The sequence below is a fragment of the Urocitellus parryii genome, chromosome 1 (assembly GCF_045843805.1).
Source record: "Urocitellus parryii isolate mUroPar1 chromosome 1, mUroPar1.hap1, whole genome shotgun sequence".
NCBI lineage: Eukaryota > Metazoa > Chordata > Mammalia > Rodentia > Sciuridae > Urocitellus > Urocitellus parryii.
The window spans coordinates 251,772,671-251,792,310 of record NC_135531.1 but is presented as its reverse complement, the minus strand read 5'-3'; the positions used below and the strand labels follow the sequence as shown (position 1 = coordinate 251,792,310).

Sequence of the window (19,640 nt, the reverse complement as noted above, 5' to 3'; positions counted from 1 at the left end):
CCCCTAGTCCTAGAACAATCCCACTTCCTAAGAACTCTCATGAAAAGGTCTAAGCCACCATTTTCAAATTGAGCATAAAGTCATCTGAGATGCTTAAAGATGCAGAACTCAGGCTTTACTGCCATATTTGCTGATTTATTAGGCCTGTGAATCTGCCATTTCAACAAATTCCCCAGGAGATTGTGATGCAGGGATGCACAGAGTAAATCTGCAAAAATACTTAAACTCTGCTGGCATCAGTTAAAACTTATAGACTGACATAGTGAGGGGGTGGGGGGGACTAAAATAAGCAGTTGCTAACACAAGATTTTTCAATTACTGTTACAGAAGCAGATAAGAGACTGACAGCTGGTGTTTCCTGGTAGAGGAGCTGATGGGATTCAAAGACAGTGCTCTTTGTGTGACGAGATTATTCAGAATTTGTGTTAAAAGAAGCACCGACAGAACAGTACATAAGAGAAACAAAAGGAGGCCCAAGATGTTGATGAGAGAAAAAATTCAACCTGGGTGAACTGGAGGACTACCTCCATATTGTACTTTTAGTTTTCACAGTAAGAAAAAGCAAAAATGGTAGCTCTTAGCCACAGTGACTTGGAGAGTAAGGGGTAAGAACTGTCATCTTATCCCCAAACAATATTCATCTCTAATGTGCTTATCTCACACACCCATCACTATTACTTGGAAAGCAAGAAGCCTCAGTTATTAAAAACACAAGGCTGTATCTTTGTGGGTGAAATATGGGTTTAAGATGGAAGTACGTAACTGGAGTACCAGTCAACACAAATATTTAAGATAAAATATGATGGCTATTAGATGCTGCTAGTTAAAAATTCTGTTTCTGGGGCTGGGAGTTGCTCAGTAGTGTATCTGCTATGTACAGATTTAGTATGTACTTAATATGCATGAGACACCGAGTTTGATTTCCACATCTCCAAAAAACAAAAACTAAAAAAACCCTGCCTCTTACCTCATCTTCATCATAGTAACATAATTAATTCTATAAAGTAAAAGAATTATTTCCTATATTGGCAAAGTATTTAAAAATTGTTTACAGTGTTTACAGAACTGGAGACCAAAAGTGAGCAAAAACTGAAGTGGACTTAATCCTAGAAATAAGGGACTTGCACTAGGTGAAATCTCCATGGTCTCTCTTGACTAAACATGTGGCTAAATTCAATGTGTGAACTTGACTGGATACAAGTGCAAAAATGACAGCCACAGAAAATATTCTGGGGACAACTGAGGAGATCTGAATAATAACTGGATGTTAGAAGGTATTAAGCACTACTGTTAATTTTCTTCAGTATGACAACAGTATTGAGGTTAAGTTGGAGTACTGTGGTTTTTTTTAGTAAAGACTGTAAAATGTTAATCACATAATCTGGGTGGAAGATAATGTGGGTGATCACTACACTGTTCTTTCAACTTATTTGAACATTCTCATAATAAAATTTTTTTAAGGGGATACTTACGAGCATTCTTCAAAGACTTTGACCCTTTCACAACCCTCAGGAGGTTCCCTTTTGAACATGTAACTATTGTTAGGTTTTGGTGAGGTTGCGTATTTGGGCAAAGGAGAGTTGTTCCCATTCTCTGCAAGAAATGACACAATGAATTACTAAGAAATACAACAAAAATATACTATCATGCTATACTTAATTATTCTTGGCTTCCCCTACACATGTACTATTTGAGGGCAGGAACAGTGCTTTATTCATCAATGTCACCCCAATATCTAACACAACCCCTATTAAAAGGGATGTGTAATTCATGTTTATTAAATAAATACATAAACAAATACAGCATTTTAACTTCTTTTCCATTTATAATTATAGCCTAGGCCTGAATCACTTAATCCTTGGTATTGAACACTAATCTAGCTGGCTGCCTTATTCCTGTTCTATTCACAGAAATACACTCAAATACTACTTCCATCTTTTCCCAGCATGAGTATCTGGAATGGTTCTTCAATGGTTGCTTACCATCAACAACGCTTGGCTTGCCCTCAGTCTCTCAACTTGATCTCTCTGCTCCTCTTGTCACAGTCTTTGCTCCAGGTAGTCAGAGCCAATATATACCAAACACTTCCTTTGCTATAAGCTTCCCTTCACCTAAAAGGGCAAGTCTATTCATTTTTCCAAAATTTCCTTCAAAGTCTGCCACAAATATTTTGAAATTTTCTCAAATTACTCTGATATTCATTATTCTGATATTCCTGTTCAATGCTATTGTCCTCAGCTTATATTATATTAAAACTTAGAATTCCTGATATGTAACATAATGGTCCTAAATTTTTAATCTGTGTTAGTTAACTACAAATTCCTTGCTGGCAGTAGCACTGTGACCCTTTTTTCTTATAAAATAAATTTTAAAAAGCCAACCATTCATTAGTCTCCTAAAATTCCAAACAAATCAGAACACATAATTTATGGAATTCCTACATGCAAAAGCAGAAAGTATAAAAAAACCAAGGGACACATTTTAATAGTCATGTTTTATTTGACCTAGAAGATAACAAAAAAAGTTTCAAATAATATTCCAGAGTTTGAAGTGACTTTAGCAAATCTTCCAACTTCTGTACTTGCTGTATTTTCAATGATTTAGGCAATTAGTAGTAATGACTAGTCATAACAATGAGGCATTTTAGGACATTCAACATACTGGTAATGTAGAGAGTTCTAAATAAGTAACTACTGAACTGAACAACAGAATTTACAAATAAATGTCATATTATTGCTTTCAAGTGCATATAGTAACTAGAATTGGGTTAACAAAATATTGCCCTGATAGAGATAGATAAAATTATCATATCTGTTTTAGAAGGTAGGACGTTTGTACTTAATATTCTAACTGTTTCTATCTCCATGTTATTTTTATGGTATAAAGTATCCTCCAACTTTTCACATCAGATTTCCTTTAAACACTCATCTTTCTTTTGTTAAAAAATCACTGTAATACTTATTAGAAATATCAAAAATACAGATCCTAAAAATCACTAACTTGAAGGCTTCATATTTACTTAACAAGTATCAAGGTAATAACACCATGAAGAATAAGGTGACAGAGAACAAAATGCTCTATAGAACAAATGTTCATTTACTCAGTAACAAGGAAGTTGTAATTAACAAGTGCAAAAAAAAATTAAAAAGTATAAATAAAAACCCATAAACCCAGTCAACTAGACCATCACCTAAGCACCACAGCAAACTCATGGTTTTAAACCTGTGCTTTGACCCCACCATTACTCTGGGCAGCATCCAGTGTGTGTGTTCTGATAGAAAATGAACAGAGTGAAAGCCTGCATAGGTGATATGCAGCCATCATCCAGTGACAAATTCTACCAGTATTATACCTTTATCTCTGGGATCGACAAGCAGGTCATCAGCTGAACAAGGACTCTCCTCGCTGCCTTCGTTAGAGATAGTAAGGAATGAGGTGGGGGACACAGACTGAGAACGGCTGCTGTTGTTGCTTCCCCTGTCTGCCCCACCAGGGGTCTGTGTGTCGATGCTACGTGTGCTGCTACTTCTCTGTGCCAGGGGGGGAGGTGCACGATGTCCATCTGGAATATCTTGTGGCTATTATAAAAATTTAAAAATATACATATATTTACCAATGATTTTGAAATTCATCAGCTATGTACCAAAGGTCAACCTTTCCTGTAGTGCCAGAAACTCACAAATCAAATTCTCTCCTATTATTGTATCTTTGTGCTGCTCATTAGTGAAATCAAGACTAATCATTCTGGGTGAAAAAATTATCTTCCCAGATTCTGGCACACAGCAGGAAGACAATGCTTGGTGTATACATAAATTGCACTGAATTATTTACCTAGTACTAAATGTTATTATTTTTTGTGGTACTGGGGATCAGACCCAGGGCCTTGCACATGCCAGGCAACAGCTCCACCACTGAGCTATACCCCCAACCCTAAGCGTATGTATGGACAGATGGATAGATGCCTGTATGTATGTGTTTATTTTGGAGAATGAACCCAAGGATTCATATATGCTAGTGAGCCCTCTACCACTGAGATACATCCCAAACTCCCTTAATATTATTTTAAAATTATAAAGAATAATCATAGTAAAAAGAGGAGAAATCCAGCTGTAACATATGGTTCCCTAAAAAAGAGGAAAAGGTTATCCATAGTGTGAACTAGTGATGATGACAGGCCCTTTGACCTCCTTTTTCCTCCTGCACACATCGTGTAAAGAGTTTTTCTGGGGGTTTTTGGATACCAGGGATTGAATCCAGAGGCATTTAACCACTGAGCCACATTCCTATCCCCAGGCCTTTTTATACGTTCTTTTAAAAATTTGATACAGGTTCTCACTAAGTTGCAGGGGCTGCCTTTGAACTTGAGATCCTCCTGCCTCTGCCTTCCCAGCCACTAGATGTACACTACCACACCTGGCTTGTTTTTCTTAAATCCTCCTCATTGAGGGAAAGGTTAATCAAAGCAGTGCTAATTATATGGAATTGAAATCAAGGAAACACTCAGAAGAAAGTTTGTGTGGCTCACTTAGCAGGAAAACCAATTCCCTGTATACCTTTGATTAATTTACTTTTATTACATCAGGGAAAGTGCAACCGCTCACACAGAATGGAAGAGAGTTTGTGGTGAGTTGTGTTTTCTCTAAGAAGCTAAACTAATAGTTTAAACATCAAAAACCTATTACTCCCTAATAATTCCCTCACTGAATAATAGAGGCTTAGATAAGTATTTAAAGTCTAAATAGTAAATTTTCACATGGTGTTTTATACATGAACCCCTTTTCTGTGCATTCTAGTAAAAAGGGTAAGCTAATTTCTACTGGTGTTTCATGAAGGTAAACCCAGGCATGTCAACCAAAAACAAACAGCAACTGACAAGAAGGAACCAGTATTTTCATGCTTATACAGTATTCACTGTCCTATAACCTTCCTTCTAAACTAGTAAGCTAAATCTTTGTTCAATGATAAACACATTGCTTCTCTTGTGATTTTTAAATACAGATGAATAAAAAGCAGTTTCTGTTTAAGGATCCTAATTTAAATCAGATCAGTTGCCTCTGTAAGATGCAAAGAAATGAAAAATTTCCAAATGCTTGTTAAAGGTCAGAGTTTTTCATATGTAATAATTTTTCAATTTCTTTGAATGAAAAGCAAGAAACCTAAGTAAATATGAAAAACAAAATTGTGAATTTTTTAATAACTAGAAGAGTTCATGTGTAAGGGTGATTTTAAGATACAAGATTACTGGGGCTGGGGATGTGGCTCAAGCAGTAGCGCGCTCGCCTGGTGTGCGTGTGGCCCAGGTTCGATCCTCAGCACCACATACAAACAAAGATGTTATGTCCGCCGATAACTGAAAAATAAATATTGAAATTCTCTCTCTCTCCCTCTCACTCTCTCTTAAAAAAAACAAAAGATCCAAGATTACTTACTATAAGTTGCTCTTCCTTTTCCCCAGTCTCTTTAATTATTATTTCAATCTCCTGATTCAATCCTTCCACACTATTCCGGAACCGGGAACCTGTTGATTTGGTGATAGGAATTACTGGAATAAGGGCACTCTTTGGAACAGGAGCCTTAAGAAAATGAGGTAGAGAAGAAAAGAGTTAAGTTTAACATTATCTTTTAATTCTCTAGATTGAATATACTTCCTGTTAACATAATTAAAAAACAAATCAAAGTTACAGGCCTAACAAAAAGTGAGTTACCAGACCTGCTTCTTAGTTACACATGAAATGTAATTTATGCCAAAGTCCAAGACAATCAAGGTAGAATTTTAGAAATTTATTCATATCCATGATAAACTGGAAAGGGAATTGGATAAAGGAAAATATTACAAGAATGTCAATCTCAGAAATTCTTTCATGACTGTAACAGTTCAGATAACTTTAAGTACTATGATGATCTATATTTCAGGAAAGAAATAAAAAGTAGTTATTATAAAAGAAAAAAATTTTTGATTGGAAAATCAACAACTTCCAAACTATAGCAGCAAGACTGTAAAACTGAAAATAACTTTCCTATGAAATTTAATCATTTGTAGCTTTTTTGGGATGATTTTTAATGTGTTTTGTTCAAAAGATGATACAATGCATTTTTCTTCTTTTCCAAAGCCTGTATCTAATTTTTAAAAATTAAAATGTTTTCATTATCACAGCATTACTTCTCAAAAGAAACATAATTACATAATTATAGGATATTATTTGGTTTACTGATAAGATACTCAAAATAAAATATGAAACAAGCATTATGGAGTTATCTGCCAAAGTTTTGCCACAGTATGTTAGAAGTTCATCTTACACACTGTCCTGCTATCTCCTAAAGAAAGGGAACTAATCCATCCTTCAAATAGGAAAGTTTCTTTGAAAAATCTCTTTCAGGGAAGCTAAAGGAGACAAAGATTAACAGGGCCTCTAGTAAATTATCACTAGTTTCATTCAACGGACAACTTTGTTATCTGATTCAGAACTCAGCATTGAGTCTATTTTTCTCAAGTTTTACTCTCATTCACCGTTAAAATTAATAGTGATAACAACAACAGAACAACACAATAAGAATACTTGTAACTCACAGAAAATTTGTGAGAAAAAAGTCAAGGAGTACAGGGGATGTAACTGTGGTAGAGCATTTGCCTGGCTAGCACAAGAATCTGGGTTCAATCACCAGTACTATTTAAAAAAAAAAAAAAAAAAAAAGTAGGCCACAGGGAAACTGTCCTCTGAAGCACACCTCTTGGTGCTGGGTTAATATTGGGCCCTCATTTGCAAGGTGGGACACAGCAACCAACCTTGTGATTTGTTTTTATTCTGTGGTGCTCAGGTTCAAATCCAGGGCATTGCACATGCTAGACAAGTGCTCTACCAGCCTACCTCATAGTTTTGAGGATGAAATGAGGGGATACCTAGCACTGTGCCTGGCCTGTAATGGGATGGATGCTCAGTAAAAAGCAGCTTCAATTTTAACTTTTTATTTTCCCTATTACATATTTTTTTCTTAAATATTGTTGTCTTTTCACATTTTTTTCCAAGTCTCACTTATTGACTTCTACATATGGTGTCTAACTCATCTTTCCCTTTTTTCCCCCTCATTATACTCTTAAGCTTCTCATATTTATTCCTTTTTACTTCCATCTCCTTTTTCACTTCCTTCTTCCACTCTCAGCATCCACTACCAAAGGAAAGAACATGGAAAAGTTTACATGTTTTGTTTTTCAAGAAAATTTATAAAATTAAAATATGTTTGCTAGGTGTGGTGGCACATGCCTATAATCCCAGCAGCTTGGGAGGCTGAGGTAGGTGGATCGCAAGTTCAAAGTCAGCCTCAGCAACTTAGTGAGACCCTAAGCAACTTAGCAAGATACCGTCTTAAAATAAAATATTAAGAAAAGGGCTAGTGATGTAGCCCAATAGTTAAGCATCCCTCGGTTCACTCTCTGATACCAGGGGGAAAAAAAGAAGGTTCAACTCCTTTATCTTTGAGCCATATTCTACCATGCAGATCTTTGATTCACTTTAAATAATTTCCAAAATGATTTTTTGAGAAAAAGGCTAGCCATATCCATAGATCTATTATCTTGGCCTATTTTATTCTGATTATGTGTCCTGATTATATCCCCTTCAGCTTTCTTAAGTGGTGACAACTCTACATCCATCTTGGCCAGTGGCTAAATCACAATCAGTGTCACAGGTCAAGTACTGGTGGAAAATAAAACTTTAACACACACTCCAAATTTACAAGACTTTAAATTTATAATATAACCTGGAGTTAGTTAAACTACAAATTTCAAGTACACAGAGTAATCTGCAAGGTAAGACCACTTATAAGACTTTTAGAAGATAAATGATAGAATTATTTTGCAAATTTACCAACAGAAAACTATAAAGCTAACACTCAATGTAGTTCTTACATTTCTTTTGTTTGTCTCTTTCCTCAAACCAAAATAAAAATACTATGGATTGGAGGAAAAACACACACCTAATTTCTTAACATTCACTCTTCCTCCTATTGGAATTAAGCCTTACATACCCGGATGCTTTGCCAAAACATAGCGTTAAAGAACACTCTTCCTTTATTTCCTAATGTTTATTTAATCAAAAATCAATATATGTACAACAGACCACATACATATTTCATATTTCATACAGAAAAAGATTATCCCCACAAATACTGGAAACAAGCTATATGTTGGTAGAGAAACATTTGGTGTAAAAAACAGGAGAGATTTTCAGGACTTTGATCCATAACGTAAGCAGAACAGAAAAATATTTTTATTCCTTACACTTCTATCTGCATCGTATGAAAATGCACTTTTTTACCAAACTATAAACACTAGGCTTATTTTTTCTTAACTTTTGCTAAGCTTCATAGATTAAAAAAGATCTCATTCCTTTAATTTATACATTGTTAGGCATAAGTAATGGTAAAATCTTTAAATAATTATCAGTCAGTTGCCTACTCTGTATCACAAATGGTGACTCACACTGCATTAGCTAACACCATGTCACTAATACAATATGAACAAAAGTGAAGACAGTGAGAATCCTTACCTCATTCCTAATTTTAGTAGGTATGTTTCTAATGTTACCCATTAAATATTGTTTGTGTATATTTTAAGAAAGTTTTCCTTAATTTTTATGTTCTTGAGCATTCTTCTTTTTACTGATGGTACTGAGGATTGAACCCAGGGCTTCATGCATGCTAGGCAAATGCTCCACACTAAGCAACAGCCTCCCAGCTCCTTTGAGAACTTTTAACATAAATGGGTGTTAAATTTTCCAGAAAATTATTTAGCATAAATCATATAATTTTTTAATCTAGGAAAATTTTAAAGCAGGTATAATCAAATAATCTACAAGGCTATTAAAATGTCTAGCCTTTAAGCAATATGACATCCATGTGAAATTTTTCCAACATGAACAAGCTATAAAAAGCCACTGGCAAGGTAACAGAATGTTCCATACCTATAAATCAATTAACAGTAGAGAACAGAGGCTGAGTTGTAGCTCAGTGATAGGGTGCTTGCCTAGCACATGTGAGGCACTGGGTTCAACTTTCAGCACCACATAAAAATAAAGAAAATAAAAGTATTGTGCCTATTTATAACAGGTACCAAAACCAATTATTTTAGATTTAGTATAGTTGATCTTTTATACTTCTTTCCTGATATGAATGGTATCAACCACTAAAGGTACATATTGATTTTTGCTCTATGAGCTATAAAATGAGCTGTACACAATAGTGATACAAAGGGCCCACTACATTCTAGAATTCAAAACTACATACATACACATATGTGTATTTAAATGTACATATAAATAAAAGAAAGTAACATAACAGAAGTAATATTTATTCTAGAGTATTGATCATAATCAAAATTAAATAATTTAAAATTCATTATCAACTATTGGTGGGTGGGGCACACCTGAAATCCCAGTGGTTTGGAAGACTGAGGCAAGAGGATCACAAGTTCAAGGACAGCCTCAGTCTCAAAATTAAAAAAAAAAAGGAATGGGGGTACCTGGAGATGAGGCTCAGTGGTTAAGTGCCCTGAGTTCAATCCCTGGTAGCCCACCCACAAAAAACCCAACAACATTGTTTTAAAAAACTCAACAATATTACCTAAATGCTAACTTTAATGTTAACAAGGAAAATGGTTTTATAAAGATTTATATTTACATTTTAAAACAAGTAACATTTATCAAACACTTAATATGTGCCAGGCACTGTTCCAAGCATTTTATACACATTATTTGCTTTTATAAAAGCTCTGTAAAATGCTTCTACTACCATCCACATCTAAACATTTTTAAAAAATTAGGCTCTGAGAAGGTAACACGGAATCATGGAATTGGGGCTGAACTTAAGGTTCTATCAAACTATAGATAACCACAAATACTGAAAACAGTCATCTATATTCTATGAAACTATATGTTATTTTTCACTTTTACCTTCTTAAATTTGCCAAATTCTCTTAAGGGTACTTTCCTATCCTGTGATAATCATAAATTCTCTAATGAATCTTTACTAACCTTAGATAATTAATAAAAATATTTTCCAAGGTAGTGTAAATATTTATTTTTTTCTTGACAAATTTCCCATTTCTCTTAAAGATGATCTCATTTCCACCGACAAGTTATAAGCAAGAAAAAAGGAAAATCAGTACTGTGATAAGTAAGTTGTTCTGATTCAAGTCTGAAAGTTATCCTTAAAAAAAAAATTATCTTAAGACATGACACCAAAAGTAATTCCCATTACTGACTGAGCATCACCCAAAGTAGTTTGCATACACACACAAACACACAGACGCACACACACACACACCACACACCCCACAATTTAACTCTGTGAAAGACACTAAGAAAATGGAAAGACAAGTGAGACTGGGAGAAAATATATGCAATTCACCCAGCAAAGGACTTTTATCCAGACTATATAAATTTAGTGATAAGAAAACAGGTACATGAATTTTAAAATGGGCAAAAGATTTGAACAGACACTTCACCAAACAGAATATACAGATTGGGGGGGGGAATGAAAAAAATATTCACTAGGGTAACACAAATTAAAATCACAAAGAGATGTTCTTCAACACAAGGTTTCAACTTTGGCAATCTATGGTACATCCACGTGATGGAATACTACTAGGTAACAGAAACAAGTCAGATAAACCAAGTTCACTACTGCTGGGTGTAAAAAGACGGTCTTAAAAGATTACATTATGCATGATTCCATTTATGTGACATTTTCAAAATGGCAAGACTAGAGTGATGGGCAGATCAGTAGAGGTTAGGGATGGAAGAAGTGTGACTACAGAGGGGCAACATGAGGGAATGTTTTTGCTTGATTGATTGGTGGTGGTAGTATAGTCCACACACATTAAAATTCACAGAACTGAGCTGGGCACTGTGGTACATGTCTGCAATCCCAGCAACTTGGGAGGCTGAGCCAAGAGGATCGCAAGTTTAAGGTCAGCCTCAATAATTTAGTGAGACTCTTGTTTCAAAACTTAAAAAAATAAAGAGCACTGAGGCTATAGCTCAGTGGTAAAATATCCTTGAGTTCAATCCCCAGTACTTTATTCAAAAAAATTTCTCAGAACTGTACCAACCAAAAATTCTTAATTTTACCTTAATTGAAAAAATAAAGGAAAAAGTTGACAGGATTATACTATCATAACTTGTCTGTCTTAATATTGTATCTTTAGGAATCTGCCTATAGTTATTTGTTGAAGGACATAATAAAAAGTGGCAAAATTTTTTTTTTTTTCAAAAAGCAGCTCACAAATGACTTAGGTACACTTCAACTGTCAGATATAGTCCTTACAGATGAGCACAACTGAATGTCAACCAATCTTAGCTACCTATCTTTTGGAGTTCCTGTTTTTTCACTCTTTCCATTTTAAGGCTCATAGCCAGTAACTTCCTCACTTCCCATCAGCCCTATCAGTACTGGTTTATCCTATGACAGAACTGGTAATATAACAAGATGAGACAAAAAGAGAAAGGCAAGTAGCAAATGCTACCCCTCTACACTACTTTTCTCCTAATTATCGGCACTCTCTACTCTCCTCCTGCTTCCTCACTGCCAGGTCCTCACTCTCCTATTTTTAACTTCAGTGAATTATATACAAGAGTCACTGAGATTGTTTATTCCCCACCAGTCTTTCATATCCCTAAGGACAGTCACTGACACATGGTAGGAAAACTTTTTCATCTTTTCTCATCATCTTGTTTACTTTCCAATGGAAATAAAATTCTGACGTATAGTCTAACAAAGGCTCTAAGCATTCCCAATTGAATATATGTACTTTCTTCAGGGATAAGGCACTGAGACAGTGATGCTAACACTCTATTTTGGTTCTTGGTGGGTCAAGGAAGGGAGTAAACCTTTCTCAAATTAGTAGTATTAGAAAATGGAAAAGGAAATAATGAAGTGGTAGGGAAAAAGAAACCTATACTTCACTAGTTAGGAGTGGAAAGTATCTTACAATGATTCTGTCATGCAGTCATCTCATCTGTGCCTGGGCTCTTCCTGTGCCAGAAGAGCAGGAAGCAGACTGAAAAAGAGCTCAGGAGTTATTAGTACACATAATACAAACAGAATTTTTATTTTTCACACTGATTGATGGTGCTCAGTTCTAAACTCTTCTTTTTTTTTAAAGAGAGAGGGGGAGAGAATTTTAATATTTATTTTTTAGTTTTTGGTAGATACAACATCTTTGTTTGTATGTGGTGCTGAGGATCGAACCCGGGCCACACACATGCCAGGCGAGCGCGCTACTGCTTGAGCCACATCCCCAGCCCCAAATTCCTCTTCTTATTATCATGACAAAAATAAGATCTTGCATCAGGCGGTATAAGGTATGTATTTATTTTATAACTGTTAAATCACAGAAACAGACAAAGAAGAGATGTATCAGGAAGCCTATTTAGTGCAGAAAGCTTAAGGACTTTCTGGTTATCACACTGAGAAATCACATACACAGGAACCTGCCAGTGTAGTAACCAGTATTTCACACATCTGGTTAGTTTGCTGATATTTTCTACTGCAATTCAAGGTAGCAAAAGAAATCACACTCCACACATTCTAAAGTTTTTCTCAAATATAATATATGTATCACCAACTATTTGTCAATCATTTAATTTGTTTAAAGCAAAGGAAAGAAAGGAAGGAAAAAGAGGGAGTGTGGAAGGCAGGAAGGAAGGCATGAGCAAGCCGTTTCTGTAAAGCCAACACACCACTTTAGGTTAAGTAAAACAAAGGTTTAACTATAACTTATTAATTAGCAATAGTTTAAATTAAAACGGATCCAGTTAGAGGTCTGGAAAAGATTTTCCACATTAAACATATTATTGCTATTTCAAGAAATAGAAGGTAATATTCCTTTAATTCCAATCCTTAGATAAACTACATTCTAAACCATCTAAAAATACAAAAATAATTATACTTAAAATTTTACCTTTCATTTTAAGGGCTCCTTAATGGATTTAGTGGCAAAATTTTATATTTTTTTGTACTGGGGATTGAACCAGAGGAGCTACATCCCCAGCCCCTGCATTTTTTTTTTTTTTTTGAACCAGGGATTGAACTCAGAGACACTCTACCACTGAGCCACATCCCCAGCCCTTTTTTCGTATTTTATTTAGAGACAAGCTTTCACTGAATTGTTCAGTGCCTTGCCATTGCTGAGGCTGGCTTTGAACTCGTGATCCTCCTGCTTCAGCCTCCCGAGCCACTGGAATTACAGATGTGTGCCCCAGTCCCATTTTTATTTTGAAACACTATTTTGCTAAATTGCTTAGGGACTTTCAAAGTAATTGACACTGGCCTTAAACTTGGAATCCTCCTGTCTCAGCCTCTCAAATCATTGGGATTACAAGCATGTACCACAACTCTTGACTAAAATTTGTGTTTCTAAATATACATCAGTTTTATTGTGTGCATGTACAAATATATAATAACAAATCCCACCATTATGTACAACTATGATGCATCAATAAAAATTTTAAAAAGCTTCCTAAATTTAAAAAAATTAAATATAAATTAGTATGTTCAAACATTCGTGGGTTATCAGATTAACTAAGGGCTCATCTTTGAACAGCTCCAGAAATTATAAAAGTTGTTCACTGTGCTAATAAAAAATCTCTCAACAGATCTGTACTTTGAAAGTCTCAAAAACAAGTACCTCATTTTCCTAGTTTATGATTTTCTCCTTAAAGCAAAACCATCAGCCAGGCGTGGTGTCACTTACTTATAATCTCAGTAGCTTAGGAGTCTGAGGCAGGAGGATCACAAATTCAAAGACAGCCTCAGCTATTTAGTGAGCCCTAAGCAACTTAGCAAGACCCTCTCTCTAAACAAAATATTTTAAAAAGGGCTGAGGATGTGGCTCAGTGGTTAAGTGCCCTTGGTTCAATCCCTTGTATGGGGGGAAAAAAAGGCACCAGCAGATTCCAGTCAATTACAAAGTTTCTAATTAGAAAGACAACCATTTTCAAGATACATTTTCCATTTACACTCTCCACATTTCCATATACTTTATATTCTGTATAAAAACTAAGAATTAGTCAACAATAATTCTCCTAAAGTCAATCTACATTGTAACTTAAATGTCTGCTGCATTGTTTCCAAGTATGGGAATAATATCTATAGTACAACACACACTTGAATCAGGAAAGACAGGAAGAATATCTACTGAAGCACCAGATGGGTAGGGGAGAGAAACAGCTAAAATTTGAAGGATAAAAATCTGCCTTGAGCTAGGTGTGGTGATGCAGGTCTATAATCCCTAAGCCAGAGGCTTAGGCAGGAGGATCACAAGATCAAGGGCAGTCTCAGAAACTTAGAGAGACCGTGAGTCAAAATAAAAAAATAAAAAGGGCTGAGGATGTAGCTCAGTGGTAAAACACCCTTGGGTTCAATCCCTAGTGCAAAAAAAAAAAAAAAAAAAAAAAGCCTTCATAAACAAGCAGGAAATAAGTAATTCAACAGAAATTCATGAGAGATAAATGAACTGGAATCCCTAATAAAACCAAAGAGAGGTGAAAATTGATGTTTAGAATGATTAATTAAAAAAAAAATATCTGAAAAAAGGCATTCCTGTCCTAGGGGCTTCTAGTCCAGGGGCTCCAGGTGCTCTTGATTATTCCTTTCCTGTCACTATTTATTTCTATCTTCCTGGATCATTACCTCTCATCTGGTTCCACACTTTAAAGTTCTTAAGTTACAGCTATATTCTATAATAAGGTCATAGCAGAACTTTCTATTGGTTTCCAACTGACCAAATCTTAAAATTCAATCACATATCTTGGGCTAGCATACAAAGATTCTAGTGCACAGGAGCAATTTTCATTTTTTAAAGATATTTTTCAGTTGTCAATGGATCTTTATTTTCTTTATCTATATGCTGTGCTGAGAATCGAATCCAGTGCCTCACCCATGCCAGGCAGTGTGCTACCGCTAAGCCCCAGCCCCAGGCCCTTTTTATAGTTTTTAAATAAGCATCTGAATACTTTTTTAAGAGCTTTAAAAAGTTTAATAAGGATGGGCTGGGGATGTGGCTCAAGCGGTAGCGCGCTCGCCTGGCATGCGTGCGGCCCGGGTTCGATCCTCAGCACCACATACCAACAAAGATGTTGTGTCTGCCGAGAACTAAAAAAATAAATATTAAAAATTCTCTCTCGAATTTTAAAAGCTGCAAGAGAAAGAAAGCAGATTACATTTAGGGGTAAACCAATCAGGATAACAGCTGATCTCTCAACACAGACTCTGAAAGCTAGAAGATCCTGGAATAACATATTTTAAACACTGAAAGACAATGGGCTCCAACCAAGAATCGTGTATCCGGCGAAATTAAGCTTCAGGTTAGAAGATGAAATTAAAACCTTCCACAATAAACAAAAGTTAAAAGAATTCGCAGCTAGAAAACCATCTCTTCAAAAAATCCTTGGCAAAACATTACAGGAAGAGGAAATGGAAAATAACATTGAAAACCAACAATGGAAGGTAGGACAGTAAAGGGGGGAAAGTAGTCAAAGAGGATAACAAATCAGGTTTAGTAACATCAATAAACAAATATGGCTGGAAGAACAAACCATATCTCAATAATAACCTGAAATGTTAATGGCTTAAACTCACCAATTAAGAGACACAGGCTAGTAGAATGGATCAAAAAACAAGACCCAACAATATGCTGTCTACAGGAGACGCATTTGATAGGAAAAGATATACATAGACTGAAGGTGAAAGGTTGGGAAAAATCATATCACTCATATGGACCGCGGAAACAAGCAGGAGTGTCCATACTCATATCCAATAAGATAGATTTCAAGCCAAAGCTAATCAAAAGGGATATAGAAGGACACTTCATACTGCTCAAGGGAATCATACACCAACAAGACATAACAATCATAAATATATATGCCCCAAATAATGGTGCAGCTGTGTTCATCAAGCAAACTCTTCTCAAGTTCAAGAGTCTAATAGACCAACATACAATAATCATGGGAGACTTCAACACACCTCTCTCACCACTGGACAGATCTTCCAAACAAAAGTTAAATAAGGAAACTATAGAACTCAATAACACAATTAACAACCTAGACTTAATTGACATATATAGACTATACCACCCAACATCAAGTAGCTACACTTTTTTCTCAGCAGCACATGGAACCTTCTCAAAAATAGACCATATACTATGTCACAGGGCAACTCTTAGACAATACAAAGGGGTAGAGATAATACCATGCATCTTATCTGATCATAATGGAATGAAACTGAAAATCAATGATAAAAGAAGAAAGGAAAAATCAAGCATCACCTGGAGAATGAACAATAGGTTGCTGAGTGATCAATGGGTTTTAGAAGACATCAAGGAGGAAATTAAAAAATTCCTAGAGTTAAATGAAAACACAGACACAACATATCGGAATCTATGGGACACATTGAAAGCAGTTCTAAGAGGAAAATTCATTGCTTGGAGTTCATTCCTCAAAAAAAGAAAAAACCAACAAATAAATGATCTCATACTTCATCTCAAAATCCTAGAAAAAGAAGAGCAAAACAACAGCAAAAGAAGTAGAAGGCAAGAAATAATTAAAATCAGAGCTGAAATTAATGAAATTGAAACAAAAGAAACAATTGAAAAAATTGACAAAACTAAAAGCTGGTTCTTTGAAAAAATAAATAAAATTGACAGACCCTTAGCCATGCTAACGAAGAGAAGAAGAGAGAGAACCCAAATTACTAGCATACGGGATGAAAAAGGCAATATCACAACAGACACTTCAGAAATACAGAAGATAATCAGAAATTACTTTGAATCCTTATACTCCAATAAAATAGAAGATAGTGAAGGCATAGATAAATTCCTTGAGTCCTATGATCTGCCCAGATTGAGCCAGGAGGATATAGACAATCTAAACAGACCAATAACAATAGAGGAAATAGAAGAAACCATAAAAAGACTACCAACTAAGAAAAGCCCAGGACCGGATGGGTATACAGCAGAGTTTTACAAAACCTTTAAAGAGGAACTAACACCAATACTTTTCAAGCTATTTCAGGAAATAGAAAAAGAGGGAGAACTTCCAAATTCATTCTACGAGGCCAACATCACCCTGATTCCCAAACCAGACAAAGACACTTCAAAGAAAGAAAACTACAGACCAATATCTCTAATGAACCTAGATGCAAAAATCCTCAATAAAATTCTGGCGAATCGGATTCAAATGCATATCAAAAAAATTATACATCATGATCAAGTAGGATTCATCCCTGGGATGCAAGGCTGGTTTAATATACGGAAATCAATAAATGTTATTCACCACATCAATAGACTTAAAAATAAGAACCATATGATCATCTCAATAGATGCAGAAAAAGCATTCGACAAAGTACAGCATCCCTTTATGTTCAAAACGCTAGAAAAATTAGGGATAACAGGATCATACCTCAACATTGTAAAAGCAATCTATGATAAGCCACAGGCCAGCATCATTCTGAATGGAGAAAAATTGAAGGCATTCCCTCTAAGATCTGGTACAAGACAGGGATGCCCTCTCTCACCACTTCTGTTCAACATAGTCCTCGAAACACTGGCCAGAGCAATTAGACAGTCAAAAGAAATTAAAGGCATAAAAATAGGAAAAGAAGAACTTAAATTATCACTATTTGCAGATGATATGATTCTATACCTAGCAGACCCAAAAGGGTCTACAAAGAAGCTATTAGAGCTAATAAATGAATTCAGCAAAGTGGCAGGATATAAGATCAACACACATAAATCAAAGGCATTCCTGTATATCAGCGACAAATCCTCTGAAACGGAAATGAGGACAACTACTCCATTCACAATATCCCCCCAAAAAATAAAATACTTGGGAATCAACCTAACAAAAGAGGTGAAAGATTTATACAATGAAAATTACAGAACCCTAAAGAAAGACATAGAAGAAGACCTTAGAAGATGGAAAAACATACCCTGCTCATGGATAGGCAGAACTAACATCATCAAAATGGCGATATTACCAAAAGTTCTCTATAAGTTCAATGCAATGCCAATCAAAATCCCAACAGCATATCTTGTAGAAATAGATAAAAGAATCATGAAATTCATATGGAATAATAAAAGACCCAGAATAGCAAAAACAATACTAAGCAGGAAGTGTGAATCAGGCGGTATAGCGATACCAGACTTCAAACTATACTACAGAGCAATAGTAACAAAAACAGCATGGTACTGGTACCAAAACAGGCGGGTGGACCAATGGTACAGAATAGAGGACACAGTAACCAATCCACAAAACTACAACTATCTTATTTTTGATAAAGGGGCTAAAAGCATGCAATGGAGGAAGGATAGCATCTTCAACAAATGGTGCTGGGAAAACTGGAAATCCATTTGCACCAAAATGAATCTGAATCCCTATCTCTCGCCGTGCACAAAAGTTAACTCAAAATGGATCAAGGAGCTTGATATTAAATCAGAGACACGGCATCTGATAGAAGAAAAAGTTGGTTATGATCTACACGCTGTGGGATCGGGCTCCAAATTCCTCAATAGGACACCCATAGCGCTAGAGTTAACAAATAGAATCAACAAATGGGACTTACTCAAACTAAAAAGTTTTTTCTCAGCAAAAGAAACAATAAGAGAGATAAACAGGGAACCTACATCCTGGGAACAAATCTTTACTCCACACACTTCAGATAGAGCCCTAATAACCAGAATATACAAAGAACTCAAAAAATTAGACAATAAGATAACAAATAACCCAATCAATAAATGGGCCAAGGACCTGAACAGACACTTCTCAGAGGAGGACATACAATCAATCAACAAGTACATGAAACAATGCTCACCATCGCTAGCAGTCAGAGAAATGCAAATCAAAACTACCCTAAGATACCATCTCACTCCAGTAAGACTGGCAGCCATTAGGAAGTCAAACAACAATAAGTGCTGGAGAGGATGCGGGGAAAAGGGCACTCTTGTTCATTGCTGGTGGGACTGCAAATTGGTGCAGCCAATTTGGAAAGCAGTATGGAGATTTCTCGGAAAGCTGGGAATGGAACCACCATTTGACCCAGCTATTCCCCTTCTCGGTCTATTCCCTAAAGCCCTAACAAGAGCATGCTACAGGGACACTGCTACATCGATGTTCATAGCAGCTCAATTCACGATAGCAAGACTGTGGAACCAGCCTAGATGCCCTTCAATAGATGAATGGATAAAAAAAATGTGGCATTTATACACTATGGAGTATTACTCTGCATTAAAAAATGACAAAATCATAGAATTTGGAGGGAAATGGATGGCATTAGAGCAGATTATGCTAAGTGAAGCTAGTCAATCTTTAAAAAACAAATACCAAATGACTCCTTTGATATAAGGGGTGTAAACAAGGACAGGGTAGGGAGGAAGAGCTTGAGAAGAATATTTACAGTAAACAGGGATGAGAGGTGGGAGGGAAAGGGAGTGAGAAGGGAAATTGCATGGAAATGGAAGGCGATCCTCAGGGTTATACAAAATGTCATATAAGAGGAAAGGAGGGGTAAGACAAGAGAATACAAATGGAAGAAATGATTTACAGTAGAAGGGGTAGAGAGAGAAAAGGGGAGGGGAGGGGAGGGGAGGGGAG

The 19,640-nt window shown here is 35.8% G+C and overlaps 1 protein-coding gene across 1 annotated transcript in view; it reads right to left on the bottom strand.

The window, feature by feature from the left end:
* Fam117b (family with sequence similarity 117 member B) overlaps window positions 1–19,640 on the bottom strand; it is a 101,674-nt gene that overhangs the window by 2,979 nt on the left and 79,055 nt on the right. Inside the window, exons 5-7 of the mRNA XM_026405371.2 lie at window positions 5,430–5,573; window positions 3,353–3,578; window positions 1,473–1,593 (exon numbers count right to left, since the gene is read on the bottom strand). Coding sequence (XP_026261156.2) covers window positions 1,473–1,593; window positions 3,353–3,578; window positions 5,430–5,573 — 491 coding nt within the window. The remainder of the gene's footprint in view (window positions 1–1,472; window positions 1,594–3,352; window positions 3,579–5,429; window positions 5,574–19,640) is intronic.